At 46.6% G+C, this 19,236-nt stretch overlaps 1 protein-coding gene across 1 annotated transcript; it reads right to left on the bottom strand.

Annotated features, from left to right (window-relative positions):
- Nucleotides 1-2,744: 2,744 nt before the first annotated feature.
- chrna2a (cholinergic receptor, nicotinic, alpha 2a (neuronal)) lies at nucleotides 2,745-6,111 on the bottom strand. The gene is given in 5 exon segments (XM_052485379.1): nucleotides 2,745-3,048; nucleotides 3,050-3,142; nucleotides 3,145-3,586; nucleotides 3,730-3,960; nucleotides 6,089-6,111. Coding segments are annotated over 5 exon segments (912 nt in total). The 3' UTR covers nucleotides 2,745-2,925.
- Between the last annotated feature and the right edge of the window lie 13,125 nt (nucleotides 6,112-19,236).

Consider the following 19,236-nt stretch of genomic DNA (forward strand, 5'->3'; position numbering starts at 1 on the left):
CCTAAACTTAACCCTTAAACTTAACCCTATCCTAAACTTAACCCTTAAACTTAACCCTATCCTAAACTTAACCCTTAAACGTAACCCTATCCTAAACTTAACCCTTAAACTTAACCCTATCCTAAACTTAACCCTTAAACTTAAACCTATCCTAAACTTAACCCTATCCTAAACTTAACCCTTAAACTTAACCCTATCCTAAACTTAACCCTATCCTAAACTTAACCCTTAAACTTAAAATAGCACTTGAACATATTCAGGACCTGACTTTTCAAAACAGTTCTTTTTTTCCTACCCTTTCAGGATATTAAGGTGAAATGTGAGGACATTGGGGTGCTTATAATGTAGGAAAACTAGTGCGCACACACACACACACACACACACACACACACACACACACACACACACACACACACACACACACACACACACACACACAGACACACACACACACACACACAGACACTCACAAACACACACGCAAACACACAAAGCCTCCCTTTCCAGTTCTCACCAGCAGAGGGGGCTCTGCTGGTGTTTTTTAAGAGTGTAGGGGCCACCGTGAACTGCTAACCCAGAGAACACGGCCCAGAAATACTCTGCTGTGTTCCCATTCTCCACCCTTTACCCAGTAGTGTCCCCCCGTGCATTTATAAACATTGGATTTGTGCAAGCATCACTCTAGCTCCCTCACCCCCCCCAATCCCTCTAGCTCCCTCACCTCCCCCCAATCCCTCTACCTCCCTCACCCCCCCCCAATCCCTCTACCTCCCTCACTCCCCCAATCCCTCTACCTCCCTCACTCCCCCAATCCCTCTACTTCCCTCAATCCCCCAATCCCTCTACCTCCCTCACTCCCCCAATCCCTCTACCTCCCTCACTCCCCCAATCCCTCTACCTCCCTCACTCTCCCCAATCCCTCTACCTCCCTCACTCCCCCAATCCCTCTACCTCCCTCACCTCCCCCACCCCTCTACCTCCCTCACCTCCCCCAATCCCTCGATCTCCCTCACTCCCCCATCCCTCTACCTCCCTCACCCCCCACCCCTCGACCTCCCTCACCCTCCCCCCCCATCCCTCTACCTCCCCCTCACCCCCCCATCCCTCTACCTCCCTCACCCCCCAATCCCTCTACCTCCCTCACCTCCCCCAATCCCTCTACCTCCCTCATCCCCCCACCCCTCTACCTCCCTCACCCTCCCCCATCCCTCTACCTCCCTCACCTCCCCCAATCCCTCTACCTCCCCCCTCACCTCCCCCAATCCCTCTACCTCCCTCACTCCCCCCAATCCCTCTACCTCCCTCACCTCCCACCAATCCCTCTACCTCCCTCACCTCCCCCAATCCCTCTACTCCCCCCATCCCTCTACTCCCCAATCCCTCTACCCCACCATCCCTCTACTCCCCCAATCCCTCTACCTCCCTCCCTCCCCCAATCCCTCTACTTCCCTCACTCGCCCCCAATCCCTCTACCTCCCTCACTCCCCCAATCCCTCTACCTCCCTCACTCCCCCAATCCCTCTACCTCCCTCACCTCCCCCAATCCCTCTACCTCCCTCACTCCCCCAATCCCTCTACCTCCCTCACTCCCCCAATCCCTCTACCTCCCTCACTCCCCCAATCCCTCTACCTCCCTCACTCCCCCAATCCCTCTACCTCCCTCACCTCCCCCCCCACCCCTCTACCTGCCTCACCTCCCCCACCCCTCTATCTCCCTCACCTCCCCCAATCCCTCGACCTCCCTCACTCCCCCCAATCCCTCTATCTCCCTTGGTCAGTAGGTAGTTGTAGTTCGCTGTGTGGTACAGTAGGGAGTTGTAGTTCTCTGTGTTGTGCAGTAGGGATTTGTAGTTCTCTGTAGTACAGTAGGGAGTTGTAGTTCGTGTGTGGTACGTTGGCTAGTTGTAGTTCTCTGTGTGGTACACTAGGGAGTTATAGTTCTCTGTGTGGTACAGTAGGGAGTTGTAGTTCTCTGTGTAGTACAGTAGGGAGTTGTAGTTCGTGTGTGGTACATTGGGCAGTTGTAGTTCTCTGTGTGGTACAGTAGGGAGTTGTAGTTCTCTGTGTGGTACAGTAGGGAGTTGTAGTTCTATGTGTGGTACAGCAGGACGTTGTAGTTCTTGTGTGGTACATTGGGTAGTTGTAGTTCTCTGTGTGGTACAGTAGGGCGTTGTAGTTATTGTGTGGTAAAGTAGGGGGTTGTAGTTATCTGTGTGGTACAGTAGGAAGTGGTAGTGCTCTGTGTGGTACAGTAGGGAGTTGTAGTTCTCTGTGGTACAGTAGGGAGTTGTAGTTCTTGTGTGGTAAAGTAGGGGGTTGTAGTTCTATGTGTGGTACAGTAGGGGGTGGTAGTGCTCTGTGTGGTGTAGTAGGGAGTTGTAGTTCCCTGTGTGGTGCAGTAGGGGGTTGTAGTTCCCTGTGTGGTGCAGTAGGGGGTTGTAGTTCCCTGTGTGGTGCAGTAGGGGTCTCACAGAGAAGTCTTGGTCCTCGGCTCTGAGGTGTTCAGCGATGTACATCACCCCCTCCAGTGCTCGTAACACTGCAGGAGACAGGGCTGGAGCTGGGGCCATACCAACATCAGGCCCTGGGGGATTGTAATCCCAGTCGGGGGTCAGACTCAGATTGGGGGGCCGCTGGTTGGTGTGAGTCTTGGGGATGAGGGGGGTGTAGACGGGCAGGCGGGGAGAGGGAGGGGGAAAGGAGAAGGATGGGGGAAGCCTAAGCCCCACCCCTAACCCCGCGTCCATCTCCGTATCCAAGTAGCCACGGCGAATCACATCCTCGTCCTCGTTACCATGGAGATCAACGTCGGACTCCCGCATGAGCCAGGTGTGAGCTGTGGAACGCGACGAAGAGCGGGAGGGGCCAGGCGTTCTGAAGGTTCAGAAGGGGTGGAGTTTGCCGACTAAGCCCCTCCTCCTGAGATCAGGTGGGGGGTCGTTTCATGCAGAGCCAGCGGGGAATGACAGACAGGAACAGTGTCCGGACCCAGCGAGGCATGGTGTGAGTAGCAGAGGAACGATGACGGACGTTCAGGACAAACACCGCCTATAACAATAGACAGAGTGACAAAGATCATTGGTGAAAAGGAGAGATATTCCCCGATGAGAGGAATCACCAACGAGGTGGAGGGGATGATCTCAGAGTGATGAGCAGCAGGAAGACGGTGAGAGAAAGTAAGACGGAGACACACAGGGTGATCTTCTCTCCACAATCAGAAGGCAGATGGAACACCAGGACGGTGAGACAGGAGATGAGGAGACAAGGGATAATGAGGTTGACAGTGTAGAATAGAGGCAGGCGTCTGATCATGAAATAGTAGGTTGTATCAGGGTAGATCTCATGGCAACAGTCGTACTTCTTAGTGTTGTAGGTTCCCACTGCGTTCACTATAGCCCATTCACCACTCTCCCAGTAGTCCTGGAGCAGAAACAGAGACACAGCAGGGGCTAGGGGGGTGTGTGTGTGTGTGTGTGTGTGTGTGTGTGTGTGTGTGTGTGTGTGTGTGTGTGTGTGTGTGTGTGTGTGTGTGTGTGTGTGTGTGTGTGTGTGTGTGTGTGTGTGTGTGTGTGTGTGTGTGTGTGTGTGTGCGTAAATCTGTGTGCGTGCGTGCATGTGTGTATCTGTGTGTGTGTGTGTGCGTAAATCTGTGTGTGTGTGTGTGCGTGCGTGCGTGGGTGCGTGTGTGTATCTGTGTGTGTGTGTGTGTGCGTGTGTGTGCGCACGTGCACAACACCTACCTTCAGATCCACAGTATCCCCTATAGGCTCTAGATCTATCTTAGCTCTGTCGTAGGTCCAGGAGCCAAACTTCATTTTACAATTCTGCTGATCGAAGGGGAAGAAGGTGACGTCTATAGAGCAGGAGGACTTATAGATGGCCGGGGGAACCCAGCGCACGTGACCACTATGGAACGGATGAGCCTTGGTCATATGGGTCACTGAAAACTCACCATCCGCACTGGGGAGGGAGGGAGAAAAAGAGAGTGAGGGAGAGAAAGAGAGGGAGGGAGGGAAAGTTAGCGAGAGAGAGGAATGGAGAGAAAGAGGGAGGGATGGAGGGAGAGAGGGAAGGAGAGAAAGAGAGCAAAAGGGAGGGAGGGAGAGAAAGAGAGCAAAAGGGAGGGAGGGAGGGAGGGAACGTTAGAGAGAGAGAGGGGTGGAGAGAAAGAGGGAGGGAAGGAGGGAGAAAGCGAGAGGGAGGGGGGGAGGGAGAGGGAGGGAGAGAGCGAGAGGGAGGGAGGGAGAGAAAGAAGGAAGAAAGAGAGAGGGAGAGAGAGAGGGGGAAGGAGAAAGACAGAGAGACAGAGAGAGAAGAAGATAGAAAGAGGGGGAGGAAGACTCTTTAGACCAGGGAGTGATGCCCGTTGGAATGCCCATTGGAATGCCCGGTGGAATGCCCGGTGGAATGCCAGTTTAAATGCCCGTTGGACTGCCCGTTTGAATGCCCATTGGAATGCCCGTTGGAATGCCCGGTGGAATGCCAGTTGAAATGCCCGTTGGAATGCCCGTTTGAATGCCCATTGGAATGCCCATTGGAATGCCCGTTAGAATGCCCGTTGGAATGCCCGGTGGAATGCCAGTTGGAATGCCCGTTTGAATGCCCGGTGGAATGCCAGTTGGAATGCCCATTGGAATGCCCGTTGGAATGCCCGTTTGAATGCCCGGTGGAATGCCAGTTGGAATGCCCATTGGAATGCCCGTTGGAATGCCAGTTGGAATGCCCGTTGGAATGCCCATTGGAATGCCTGTTGGAATGCCCATTGGAAGCAGCGTATGATTGCAAATGGAGTGGGAGTTGAAAAGAGAACACAGACAGCTGTTGTCTGAAACACCTGTCTCTGGATTATATCTTCAAACTAAGCGCAACCATTGCGTCTGTGACAGAGAGGGAGAAGTGTTCATCTATGTATATTGTTAAGAGAGTCTAGCTACATTTTCTAATTTTGTCAGAAAGTCATTTTCATGGCAAGTTAAAGCGTACTGTTACCTAGCTAGCTAACGTTACTTGTATGAGCTGTGTGGGAACATGATTTGTATCTCAGAAAAGCCGTTTGCATGGCTTGTTTATAGCCTAATGTTAGCTAGCTAAGGGTAACCATGGCAACTATGACAGAGAGGGTGAAGCGTTCATCCATGTATACTGGTAAGAGTCTAGCTAGCTACATTTCAGATATTATGGGTTTCTAATTTAGTCAGAAAGTCATTTTCATTGTAAGTTAAAGTCTACTATTCGCTAGGTAGACAACTGGGAACTCAAATCATGACATCATTGATCTTCAGGTCGGAGCTCGAGAATTTGCATTGCTAGTTATAGCCTCGTGTTAGCTAGCTAACATTGAATCTAGTTGGTTAGCTTTAGAAACCTGCAGATTCACGCATGGTAGTATGGGTTAGGATCATGAGTCTAAACAAAAAGACTCCACTATGCCAGTAACCGTTTCACTGTCCCATTTACACCTTCTGTGTCCTGTGAATGTGACAAATAAACTTAGATTTTACCAGAGACGGTAATGTGAATAACAACATGACCTGCACCAACGTCAGATTAGGATGGAGGCCAAGGACTCGATAAAGTTCATTTTTTTACTACTACTTTTTGCCACTACTTTCACCATTTTTAGTCTTGAAGTCTTTGGTTGTTTAATACACTGTGAATCCTTAACTTCATTGGGCTAGGGGGCAGTATTTTCACGTCCGGATGAAAAGTGTGTCCAAAGTAAACTGCCTGCTACTCAGACCCAGAAACTAAGATATTCCTATTATTAGTAGATACGGATAGAAAACACTCTGAAGTTTCTAAAACTGTTTGAATTATGTTTGTGAGTATAACAGAACTTATTTGGAAGGCAAAACCCCAAGGACAAACCATTCAGATTTTTTTTTTTGAGGTCACTCTCTTTTCAATGGGTTTTCATTGGGAATCCAGATTACAGGTGTACATTGTTATATCAACAGAACACTATGGTATTATTTAAAGGGTAGTTTATTCTACATGGACTACATTCGAAAGTTATCAAAACACTTAGTTTAGAATATCTACATAAATTCAGCAATTGCATTCTTATATTACTCAGTAGGCTACTGACCTATTCAAAGCTTCATCTGGCATCTCGCCATACATCTGCCTGTAGTTATAGAACTCAACCTGCAGGAGGTTTGTTTGTTGTGATTGAGTGGGGAGGAAACAGATGTGGGCAAGGTTCTGACAGATGGGTGTGTCTTAGTGGTGGCAAGGACACACCCACATCAAAGCACACCCCCAAGTCAACTCATGTTTGGCTTCTATCATGGCCGCCAGCATTTCTTGAGGAACAAGCCAGAAAACAAGGTTAAACCACAATAGGATATATATATATATATTGATAATATACCAAATACTTTTGATTCCGTTTCATTCGCTCCGTTCCAGACATTATTATGAGCCGTCCTCCTCCTGTGTTACATTCGTATACAATCACATACACTGAGTGTACAAAACATTAGGAACACCTTCCTAATATTTGAGTTGCACCCTCCTTTAGCCCTCAGAAAAGCTTAAAATTTGCCGGGGCCATGGACTCAACAAGGTGTCTAAAGATCCACAGGGATGCTGGTCCATGTTGACTCCAATGTTTCCCCACAGTTGTGTGAAATTGGATGTCTTTTGTGTGATCGACCATTCTTGATACAACCAGGCAATATTTATTTTTATTTAACCTTTATTTAACTATGGAAGTCAGTTAAGAACAAATTCTTATGTTACAATGATGGCCTACCAGAAGACAAAAGTCCTCCTGCGGGGGCGGGGGCTGGGATTAAAAATAAAAATATAAAATATAAATATAAATAAAATACAAATATAGGACAAAACACACAAAACACACATCACAACAAGAGAGACAACACAACACTACATAAAGAGAGACCTAAAACAACAACATAGCATGGTAGCAACACATGACAACACAGCATGGCAGCAACACATGACAACACAGCATGGCAGCAACACATGACAACACAGCATGGTAGCAACACATGACAACACAGCATGGCAGCAACACATGACAACACAGCATGGTAGCAACACATGACAACACAGCATGGCAGCAACACATGACAACACAGCATGGTAGCAACACATGACAACACAGCATGGTAGCAACACATGACAACACAACACTACATAAAGAGAGACCTAAGACAACAACACAGCATGGCAGCAACACATGACAACACAGCATGGCAGCAACACATGACAACACAGCATGGCAGCAACACATGACAACACAACACTACATAAAGAGAGACCTAAGACAACAACACAGCATGGCAGCAACACATGACAACACAGCATGGTAGCAACACATGACAACACAACACTACATAAAGAGAGACCTAAGACAACAACACAGCATGGCAGCAACACATGACAACACAGCATGGCAGCAACACATGACAACACAGCATGGCAGCAACACATGACAACACAGCATGGTAGCAACACATGACAACACAGCATGGCAGCAACACATGACAACACAGCATGGTAGCAACACATGACAACACAGCATGGTAGCAACACAACATAAAAACAACATGGTAGCAATACAACATGGTACAAACATTCTTGGGCACAGACAACAGCACAAAGGGGAAGAAGGTAGAGACAACAATACATCACACAAAGCAGCCACAACTGTCAGTAAGAGGGTCCATGATTGAGTCTTTGAATTAAGAGATTGAGATAAAACTGTCCAGTTTGAGTGTTTGTTGCAGCTCGTTCCAGTCGCTAGCTGCAGGAAACTGAAAAGAGGAGTGACCCAGGGATGTGTGTGCTTTCGGGACATTGTGTCTGGCGGAACGGGTGTTGTATGTGGAGGATGAGGGCTGCAGTAGATATCTCAGATAGAGGGGAGTGAGGCCTAAGAGGGTTTTATAAATAAGCATCAACCAGTGGGTCTTGCGACGGGTATACAGAGATGACCAGTGTACAGAGGAGTATAGAGTGCAGTGATGTGTCCTATAAGGAGCATTGGTGGCAAATCTGATGGCTGAATGGTAAAGAACGTCTAGCCGCTCGAGAGCACCCTTACCTGCCGATCTATAAATGATGTCTCCGTAATCTGGCATGGGTAGGATGGTCATCTGAATCAGGGTTAGTCTGGCAGGTGGTGTGAAAGTGGAGCGATTACGAGCCTGTCATTGTCATGTTATTGTGTATAATGGCCAGTAGAGGGAGACAGAGCCTATCAGTAATCTGGCATGGGTAGGATGGTCATCTGAATCAGGTTTAGTTTGGCAGCTGTTTTATTTGACCTTGATTTAACTAGGCAAGTCAGTTAATAAGAGCAAATTCATATTTACAATGACAGCCTAGGAACAGTGGGTTAACTGCCTTGTTCAGGGGCACAACGAAAGATTTTTACCTTGTCAGATCGAGAGATTCGATGTAGCAACCTTTCGGTTACTGGCCCAACTCCCTAACCCCTAGGCTACTTGCTGCCTGGCTAGGGTGAAAGAGGAGCAATTACGATAGTGGAAACTAAGTCTCGATTTGACTTTAGCCTGCAGCTTTGATATGTGCTGAGAGAAGGACAGTGTACCATCTAGCCATACTCCCAAGTACTTGTATGAGGTGACTACCTCAAGCTCTAAACCCTCAGAGGTAGTAATCACACCTGAGGGGAGAGGGTCATTCTTCTTACCAAACCACATCACCTTTGTTTTGGAGGTGTTCAGAACAGGGTTAAGGGTAGAGAGAGCTTGTTGGACACTAAAGCTTTGTTGTAGAGCGTTTAACACAACATCCAGGCAGGGGCCAGCTGAGTATAAGACTATATCATCTGCATATAAATGGATGAGAGCTTCCAACTGCCGGAGCTATGTTGTTGATGTAAATTGAGAGGAGCGTGGGGACCTTGGGGTACTCCCTTGGTGACAGGCAGTGGCTGAGACAGCAGAATTTCTGACTTTACATACTGCACTCTTTGAGAGAGTTCGTTAGCAAACCAGGCCAAAGACCCCTCAGAGACACCAATGCTCCTTAGCCGGCCCACAAGAATGGAATGGTCTACCGTATCAAAAGCTTTGGCCAAGTCAATAAAAACAGCAGCACAACATTAATCAAGGGCAATGGTGACATCATTGAGGACCTTTAAGGTTGCAGTGACACATCCATAACCTGAGAGGAAACCAGATTGCATACCAGAGAGAATACTATAGACATCAAGAAACCAGATTGCATACCAGAGAGAATACCATAGACATCAAGAAACCAGATTGCATACCAGAGAGAATACCATAGACATCAAGAAACCAGATTGCATACCAGAGAGAATACCATAGACATCAAGAAACCAGATTGCATACCAGAGAGAATACCATAGACATCAAGAAACCAGATTGCATACCAGAGAGAATACCATAGACATCAAGAAACCAGATTGCATACCAGAGTGAATACTATAGACATCAAGAAACCAGATTACATACCAGAGTGATTACTATAGACATCAAGAAACCAGATTACATACCAGAGAGAATACTATAGACATCAAGAAACCAGATTACATACCAGAGTGAATACTATAGACATCAAGAAACCAGATTACATACCAGAGTGAATACTATAGACATCAAGAAACCAGATTCCATACCAGAGTGAATACTATAGACATCAAGAAACCAGATTCCATACCAGAGTGAATACTATAGACATCAAGAAACCAGATTCCATACCAGAGTGAATACTATAGACATCAAGAAACCAGATTACATACCAGAGTGAATACTATAGACATCAAGAAACCAGATTCCATACCAGAGTGAATACTATAGACATCAAGAAACCAGATTCCATACCAGAGTGAATACTATAGACATCAAGAAACCAGATTCCATACCAGAGTGAATACTATAGACATCAAGAAACCAGACTGCATACCAGAGTGAATACTATAGACATCAAGAAACCAGATTGCATACCAGAGAGAATACTATAGACATCAAGAAACCAGATGGCATACCAGAGAGAATACTATAGACATCAAGAAACCAGATTACATACCAGAGAGAATACTATAGACATCAAGAAACCAGATTACATACCAGAGTGAATACTATAGACATCAAGAAACCAGATTACATACCAGAGAGAATACTATAGACATCAATAAACCAGATTACATACCAGAGAGAATACTATAGACATCAAGAAACCAGATTACATACCAGAGAGAATACTATAGACATCAAGAAACCAGATTACATACCAGAGAGAATACTATAGACATCAAGAAACCAGATTACATACCAGAGAGAATACTATAGACATCAAGAAACCAGATTACATACCAGAGAGAATACTATAGACATCAAGAAACCAGATTACATACCAGAGTGAATACTATAGACATCAAGAAACCAGATTACATACCAGAGTGATTACTATAGACATCAAGAAAACCAGATTACATACCAGAGAGAATACTATAGACATCAAGAAAACCAGATTACATACCAGATAGAATACTATAGACATCAAGAAACCAGATTGCATACCAGATAGAATACTATAGACATCAAGAAACCAGATTACATACCAGAGTGAATACTATAGACATCAAGAAACCAGATTGCATACCAGATAGAATACTATAGACATCAAGAAACCAGATTGCATACCAGATAGAATACTATAGACATCAAGAAACCAGATTACATACCAGAGTGAATACTATAGACATCAAGAAACCAGATTGCATACCAGATAGAATACTATAGACATCAAGAAACCAGATTGCATACCCAGAGAGAATACTATAGACATCAAGAAACCAGATTGCATACCAGAGAGAATACTATAGACATCAAGAAACCAGATTACATACCAGAGAGAATACTATAGACGTCAAGAAAGCCAGTGAGTGGATTATTGACACGTTTTTTTCCCCAACACTTTTGATAAACAGGGCAAAACAGAAATAGGCTTTATAACAATTAGGATCAGCTTCATCTTCCCCTTTAAATAAATGATGAGCCGTGGCTGCCTTCCAACCAATGGGAAGCTCCCCAGGCAGAAGAGACAGGTTAAAAAGGCCTGTGATTGGCTTGGTAGTCAAGGCATAGGAAAGCTCAGCCGTGCTGATTTATGACAGCTGAATGTGCATCAGATGGCAACAAGGTCATATTGTACAGCAACTTCATCAGGTAACATGAATATAAAGCCAGTGAGAGGTGGTTAGAATGGGATGGGAGGCCAAGAGTCTGAGTAACCAATAGAGAGTCAGAGTCCCGAGTGTGGGAACAAACAGTCGGTCCCACGATTGGGTAAAGAAAGTTCATACAAAAGAAAGTCAACAAAGCATGCAGGAGTCAAATTGTGAAATAGAAAAATGCCCAATATTTATTTTGTTATATAACGAATTTGAGGCTAGCCATTGTAAGTTCAGAGTCACTCGCCCCAACAGTGCCTGTGTGCTGGAGGCAAGCGAAAGCTCGGGAGAGCAGGCAGTGGGAGAAGGTGTCACACCCACTTGGGAGTAGGTGTCACACCCACTTGGGAGTAGGTGTCACACCCACTTGGGAGTAGGTGTCACACCCACTTGGGAGTAGGTGTCACACCCACTTGGGAGAAGGTGTCACACCCACTTGGGAGTAGGTGTCACACCCACTTGGGAGTAGGTGTCACACCCACTTGGGAGAAGGTGTCACACCCACTTGGGAGTAGGTGTCACACCCACTTGGGAGTAGGTGTCACACCCACTTGGGAGTAGGTGTCACACCCACTTGGGAGAAGGTGTCACACCCACTTGGGAGTAGGTGTCACACCCACTTGGGAGTAGGTGTCACACCCACTTGGGAGAAGGTGTCACACCCACTTGGGAGTAGGTGTCACACCCACTTGGGAGTAGGTGTCACACCCACTTGGGAGAAGGTGTCACACCCACTTGGGAGTAGGTGTCACACCCACTTGGGAGTAGGTGTCACACCCACTTGGGAGAAGGTGTCACACCCACTTGGGAGTAGGTGTCACACCCACTTGGGAGTAGGTGTCACACCCACTTGGGAGAAGGTGTCACACCCACTTGGGAGTAGGTGTCACACCCACTTGGGAGTAGGTGTCACACCCACTTGGGAGAAGGTGTCACACCCACATGGGAGTAGGTGTCACACCCACTTGGGAGAAGGTGTCACACCCACTTGGGAGAAGGTGTCACACCCACTTGGGAGAAGGTGTCACACCCACATGGGAGAAGGTGTCACACCCACTTGGGAGAAGGTGTCACACCCACTTGGGAGAAGGTGTCACACCCACATGGGAGAAGCTTTGATTTCTGGAGGAATATGTCTTGTAGAAAATGCCAGTAGATGGTCTCTGAACAGCAAAAGGGGGCTTCAAGGCCTCTGGGTTTGGGTGGGGTAGTCTGGGTGGGGTAGTCTGGGTGGGGTAGTCTGGGTGGGGTAGCCTGGGTGGGGTAGCCTGGGTGGGGTAGTCTGGGAGGGGGTAGCCTGGGTGGGGTAGTCTGGGTGGGGTAGTCTGGGTGGGGTAGTCTGGGTGGGGTAGCCTGGGTGGGGTAGTCTGGGTGGGGTAGTCTGGGTGGGGTAGTCTGGGTGGGGTAGTCTGGGTGGGGTAGCCTGGGTGGGGTAGCCTGGGTGGGGTAGTCTGGGAGGGGGTAGCCTGGGTGGGGTAGCCTGGGTGGGGTAGTCAGGGTGGAGTAGTCTGGGGGCGGGTAGCCTAGGCTGGGTGGAAGCCTGGGTGGGGTAGTCTGGGTGGGGTAGTCTGGGTGGGGTAGCCTGGGTGGGGTAGCCTGGGTGGGGTAGTCTGGGAGGGGGTAGCCTGGGTGGGGTAGCCTGGGTGGGGTAGTCTGGGTGGAGTAGTCTGGGGGCGGGTAGCCTAGGCTGGGTGGAAGCCTGGGTGGGGTAGTCTGTGTGGGGTAGCCTGGGTGGGGTAGTCTGGGTGGGGTAGCCTGGGTGGGGTAGCCTGGGTGGGGTAGTCTGGGTGGGGTAGCCTGGGTGGGGTAGCCTGGGTGGGGTAGTCTGGGTGGGGTAGCCTGGGTGGGGTAGTCTGCCATTTGTCATGCTCAAAGGCTTTGACACCTCTCACTTCACACGTCAGTGCTAATTGAAGTTGTATCTCTTTGCCCTAGCAAGCTTGGTAGCTTTCAGTCTCAGTTCCAGGATGGACAGTGCTTTCAGGTTTCCGTTTGTTTCCCAGAGTATTTGCTGTATAGTTTGGGAATAATAATTATTAGGTGTAGGAAGCATTTCAGGTAATTCCATCCAAAAATCAGGTTGTAGGTTTGGAGTTTTGATCTGGAGTGAATGTTATGTTGTAGAGGGTAGCATCCTGTATATGTCCCTGACAAAAAAAAATGAATTTTGTCTAACTCTAAATCTATCTATTTTCTTAAAAACATGCAAAAAAACGTGGGAGCTCATCAGCTCATGACCTCCCTCTCTCTCCCTCCCCCTCTTGAGCATGAAAAACCCAGAAGAGTTGCAGTTCTTGACGCTCTTAAACCGGTGCGACTGGCACCTACTACCAGACCCCATTCAAAAGCACTTTAATATTTTGTCTTGCCCATTCACCCTCTGAATGGCACACATACTCAATCCATGTCTCAATTGTCTCAAGGCTTAAAAATCATTCTTTAACCTCGTCTCCTCCCCTTCATCTACACTGATTGAAGTGAATTTAATAGGTGACATCAATAAGGGATCATAAGATTCACCTGGTTTGTCTATGGCATGGAAAGGATGGGCGTTCCTAATGTTTTGTACACTCAATGTATATACGGTGCCCTTGGAAAGTATTCAGACCTGTGACTATTTCCACATTTTGCTACGATACAGCCTTATTCTAAAATGGATTCAACAAAATACAAATCTCAGCAATCCACCCACAATAGCCCTCAATAACAAGCGGAAACAGGTTTTTATACATTTTTGCAAATCCATTTCACCTACCAAGAGAATTTTCATCAGTTATAGTCACAGCTGTGTACATTCCCCCTCAAGCAGACACCAAGACGGCCCTCAGGAAACTTCACTGGACTCTATGTAAACTGGAAACCATACATCCTGAGGCTGCATTTATTGTAGCTGGGGATTTTAACAAAGCAAAATTGAGAACAAGGCAACCTAAATTCTATCAGCATATTGATTGCACTACGCGCTGGGTTAATACACTCGATCACTGCCACTTTAACTTCCGCACTGCATACAAAGCCCTCCGCCGCCCTCCGTTCGGCAAATCGCCATCTTGCTCCTACCGTCTTACAGGCAGAAACTCAAACAGGATGTACCAGTGAGGAGACCATTCAACGCTGGTCTGACCAATCGGAAGCAATGCTTCAAGATTGTTTTGATCACGTGGACTGGATTATGTTCCGGTCAGCCTCAGAGAACAACATTGACCGATATGCTGACTCGGTGAGTGAGATTATAAAGAAGTGCATTGGAGATGTTATACCCACTGTGACTATTAAAACCTACCCTAATCAGAAACCGTGGATGGACGGCAGCATTCGCGCAAAACTGAAAGCACAAACCACCACATTTAACCATGGAAAGAGGTCTGGGAATATGCCTTCCCTCCGCAAGGCAATCAAACAAGCGAAATGCCAGTACAGGGACAAAGTGGAGTCGCAATTCAATGGCTCAGACAAGAGATGTATGTGTCAGGGTCTACAGGAAATCACAGACTACAAAAAGACAACCAGCCACGTCACGGACACCAGCGTCATGCTTCCAGACAAACTAAACACCTTCTTTGCCCGCTTTGAGGATTATACAGTGCCACTGTCGCGGCCCGCTAACAAGGACTGGACCCCCCTCTCCCCCCCTCTCCTTCTGCGTGGCCGAAGTGAGTAAAACGTTTAAACGTGTTAACCCTCGCAAGGCTGCTGGCCCAGACTGTATCCCTAGCTGCATCCTCAGAGCATGTGCAGACCAGCTGGCTGGTGTGTTTACGGACATATTTAATCGCTCCCTATCCCAGTCTATTGTCCCCACATGTTTCAAGATGGACACCATTGTTCCTGTACCCAAGAAGGAAAAGACAACTGAACTAAATGACTACGGCCCTGCAGCACTCACTTCTGTCATCATGAAGTGCTTTGAGAGACTAGTCAAGGATCATATCACCTCCACCTTACTGGTCACCCTAGACCCATTTCAGTTCACATACCACCCCAACAGGTCCACAGACGATGCAATCACCATCACACTGCCCTATACCATCTGGACAAAATACCTCGGTAAGAATGCTGTTCATTGACTACAGCTCAGCATTCAACACCATAGTGCCCTCCAAGCTCATCATCAAGCTGGTGAACCTGGGTCTCAACTCCATCCTGTGGAACTGGGTCCTGGACTTCCTGACGGGCCGCCCCCAGGTGGTGAAAGTAGGAAACAACATATCCACTTTGCTGATCCTCAACACTGGTGCCACACAAGAGTGTGTGCTCAGCCCCCTCCTGTACTCCATGTTAACCCATGACTGTGTGGCCATGCACGCCTCCAACTCAATCATCAAGTTTGCGTACGACACAACAGTGGTAGGCTTGATTACCAACAACAACGAGACGGCCTACATGGAGGAGGTGAGGGCACTCGGAGAGTAGTGTCAGGAAAACAACCTCTCACTCAGCGTCAACAAAACAAAGGAAATGATTGTGAACTTCAGGAAACAGCAGAGGGAGCACCCCCCTATCCACTTCGATGGGACAGTAGTGGAGAAGGTGGAAAGTTTTAACTTCCTCGGGGTACCCATCACAGATAAACTGAAATGGTCCACCCACACAGACAGTGTGGTGAAGAAGGCACAACAGCTCCTCTTCAACCTCAGGAGGCTGAAGAAATTTGGCTTGTCACCCAAAAACCTGATAAACATTTACAGTTGCAAAATTGAGAGCATCCTGTCGTGCTGTTCACCGTCTAGTACGGCAACTGCTCCGCCCTCAACCGCAAGGCTCTCCAGATGTTGGTGCAGTCTGTTCAACGCATCACCGGGGGCAAACTACCTGCCCTCCATGACACCTACAGCACCCGGTGTCAAAGGAAGGCCATAAAGATCATCAAGGTCAACAACCACCCGAGTCACTGCCTGTTCACCCCGCTATCATCCAGAAGGCAAGGTCAGAACAGGTGCATCAAAGCTGGGACTGAGAGACTGAAAAACAGCTTCTATCTCAAGGCCATCAAACTGTTAAACAGCTTCTATCTCAAGGCCATCAGACTGCTAAACAGCTTCTATCTCAAGGCCATCAAACTGTTAAACAGCTTCTATCTCAAGGCCATCAGACTGTTAAACAGCTTCTATCTCAAGGCCATCAGACTGTTAAACAGCTTCTATCTCAAGGCCATCAGACTGTTAAACAGCTTCTATCTCAAGGCCATCAGACTGTTAAACAGCTTCTATCTCAAGGCCATCAGACTGATAAACAGCTTCTATCTCAAGGCCATCAGACTGTTAAACAGCAATCACTGACTCAGAGAGGCTGCTGCCTGCATTGAGACCCAATCACTGGCCACTTTAATAAATGGATCACAAGTCACTTTAAACAATGCCACTTTAAATAATGCCACTTTAATAATATTTACATATCTTACATTACTAGTATCACATGTATATATATTGTATTTTATACAGTGCACACACTGTATACAGATTTTTCTATTGTGTTATTGACTGTACTTTTGTTTATTCCATGTGTAACTCTGTTGTTTTTGTCGCACTGCTTTGCTTTATCTTGGCCAGGTCGCAGTTATAAATGAGAACTTGTTCTCAACTGGCCTACCTGGTTTAGTAAAGCTGAAATAAAAAAAAATTAAAATAAAAAATGTTATACCATCTACTGCACCTTGCCTCTGCCGCTCAGCCATCGCTCATCCAGACACTTATATGTACACATTCTCATTCACCCCTTTACAGTTGTGTGTATTAGGTCGTTGTTGGGGATTTGTTAAATTACTTGTTAGATATTATTGCAATGTGGGAACTAGAAGCACAAGCATTTCGCTACACTCGCATTGACATCTGCTAACCATGTGTATGTGACCAATAACATTTGATTTTATTTTATTTTATAGAGCAGGAGTACTCAGCTACTATTTGAGAAGGTCCGGTCACACACGTTTCCTTGGTGGTAAAGGTCTGGTCACACACGTTTCCTTGGTGATAAAGGTCTGGTCACACACGTTTCCTTGGTGATAAAGGTCCGGTCACACACGTTTCCTTGGTGATAAAGGTCTGGTCACACACGTTTCCTTGGTGATAAAGGTCCGGTCACACACGTTTCCTTGGTGATAAAGGTCCAGTCACACACGTTTCCTTGTTGATAAAGGTCCGGTCACACACGTTTCCTTGGTGGTAAAGGTCCAGTCACACACGTTTCCTTGGTGGTAAAGGTCCAGTCACACACGTTTCCTTGGTGATAAAGGTCCGGTCACACACGTTTCCTTGGTGATAAAGGTCCGGTCACACACGTTTCCTTGGTGATAAAGGTCCAGTCACACACGTTTCCTTGGTGATAAAGGTCCAGTCACACATGTTTCCTTGGTGATAAAGGTCTGGTCACACACGTTTCCTTGGTGATAAAGGTCTGGTCACACACGTTTCCTTGGTGGTAAAGGTCCAGTCACACATGTTTCCTTGGTGATAAAGGTCTGGTCACACACGTTTCCTTGGTGATAAAGGTCTGGTCACACACGTTTCCTTGGTGGTAAAGGTCCAGTCACACACGTTTCCTTGGTGGTAAAGGTCCGGTCACACACGTTTCCTTGTTGATAAAGGTCTGGTCACACACGTTTCCTTGGTGATAAAGGTCTGGTCACACACGTTTCCTTGGTGATAAAGGTCCGGATGGTAATGTCCTTTAACAGGATAGTAACAAATCCCAACCTCGCAACCCCAAACCAGTGGTATAGAGTACTCAAGTAAAAATACTTTAAAGTACTACTTAAGTAGTTTTTTGGGGTATCAGTACTTTTGATATTTTTTAAATATTTTTATATTTTTTTATACTTGTACTTTTATTTCACTACATTCCTAAAGAAAATAATGTAATTTTTACTCCCTACATTTTCCCTGACACCCAAAAGTACTTATTACATTTTGACAGGAAAATGGTCCAATTCATGCACTAAACAGAGAACATCCCTGGTCATCCCTACTGCCTCTGATCTGGTGGACTCACTAAACAGAACATCCCTGGTCATCCCTACTGCCTCCGATCTGGTGGACTCACTAAACAGAGAACATCCCTGGTCATCCCTACTGCCTCCGATCTGGTGGACTCACTAAACAGAGAACATCCCTGGTCATCCCTACTGCCTCTGATCTGGTGGACTCACTAAACAGAGAACATCCCTGGTCATCCCTACTGCCTCTGATCTGGTGGACTCACTAAACAGAGAACATCCCTGGTCATCCCTACTGCCTCTGATCTGGTGGACTCACTAAACAGAGAACATCCCTGGTCATCCCTACTGCCTCTGATCTGGTGGACTCACTAAACGGAGAACATCCCTGGTCACCCTACTGCCTCTGATCTGGTGGACTCACTGAACACAAATGCTTCATTTGGAAAAGATGTCTGAGTGTTGGAGTGAGCCCCTGTCTATCTTCCAATAATAATTGTAATAATTTTCTGGTTTGCTTAATATAAGGAATTTGAAATGATTTATACTTTTACTTTGGATTGCTTAAAGTAAAGATACCTTAAACTTAGAAAATGACTCAAGTAAAAGTGAAAGTCACCCAGTAAAATTCTACTTGAGAAAAAGTCTAAATGTATTTGGTTTAAATAAATATACTTAAGAATCAAAAGTAAATGCAGTTGCTAAAATATACTTATATATACTTATACTCAAGTATGGCAATGTAGTACTTTTTCCACCGCTGCCCACACTGTTCACACACCTCTTGTTGGCGGAAATAAAATGTTGCCGTTTTAAATGTAATTTCCTGCAATTCTACGCATGATGTGTTTATACGATGACAGGGGTCGAAACCCAACCGAGTAAAAAATAAATAAATTAACATAGAGAATGGAAGAAAGTCATTCATGAATGTGTTTCAAAACATCTGTAAGCGCTCATACAACGAGTTGTGTGTGAATTTGAGTGTGATATTTGTCTGTTTTGAATTGAAACTTGTCAGTAGACGCGTTTTAGGGAAGTTTTACGGGTTGCGTTCAAGGCCGTCTTACTACTCCAGTCGCGCTGCGCTGATTATTAGACATATTAGACA

This window comes from Oncorhynchus keta, chromosome 29 (genome assembly GCF_023373465.1).
Source record: "Oncorhynchus keta strain PuntledgeMale-10-30-2019 chromosome 29, Oket_V2, whole genome shotgun sequence".
Classification (NCBI taxonomy): Eukaryota; Metazoa; Chordata; class Actinopteri; order Salmoniformes; family Salmonidae; genus Oncorhynchus; species Oncorhynchus keta.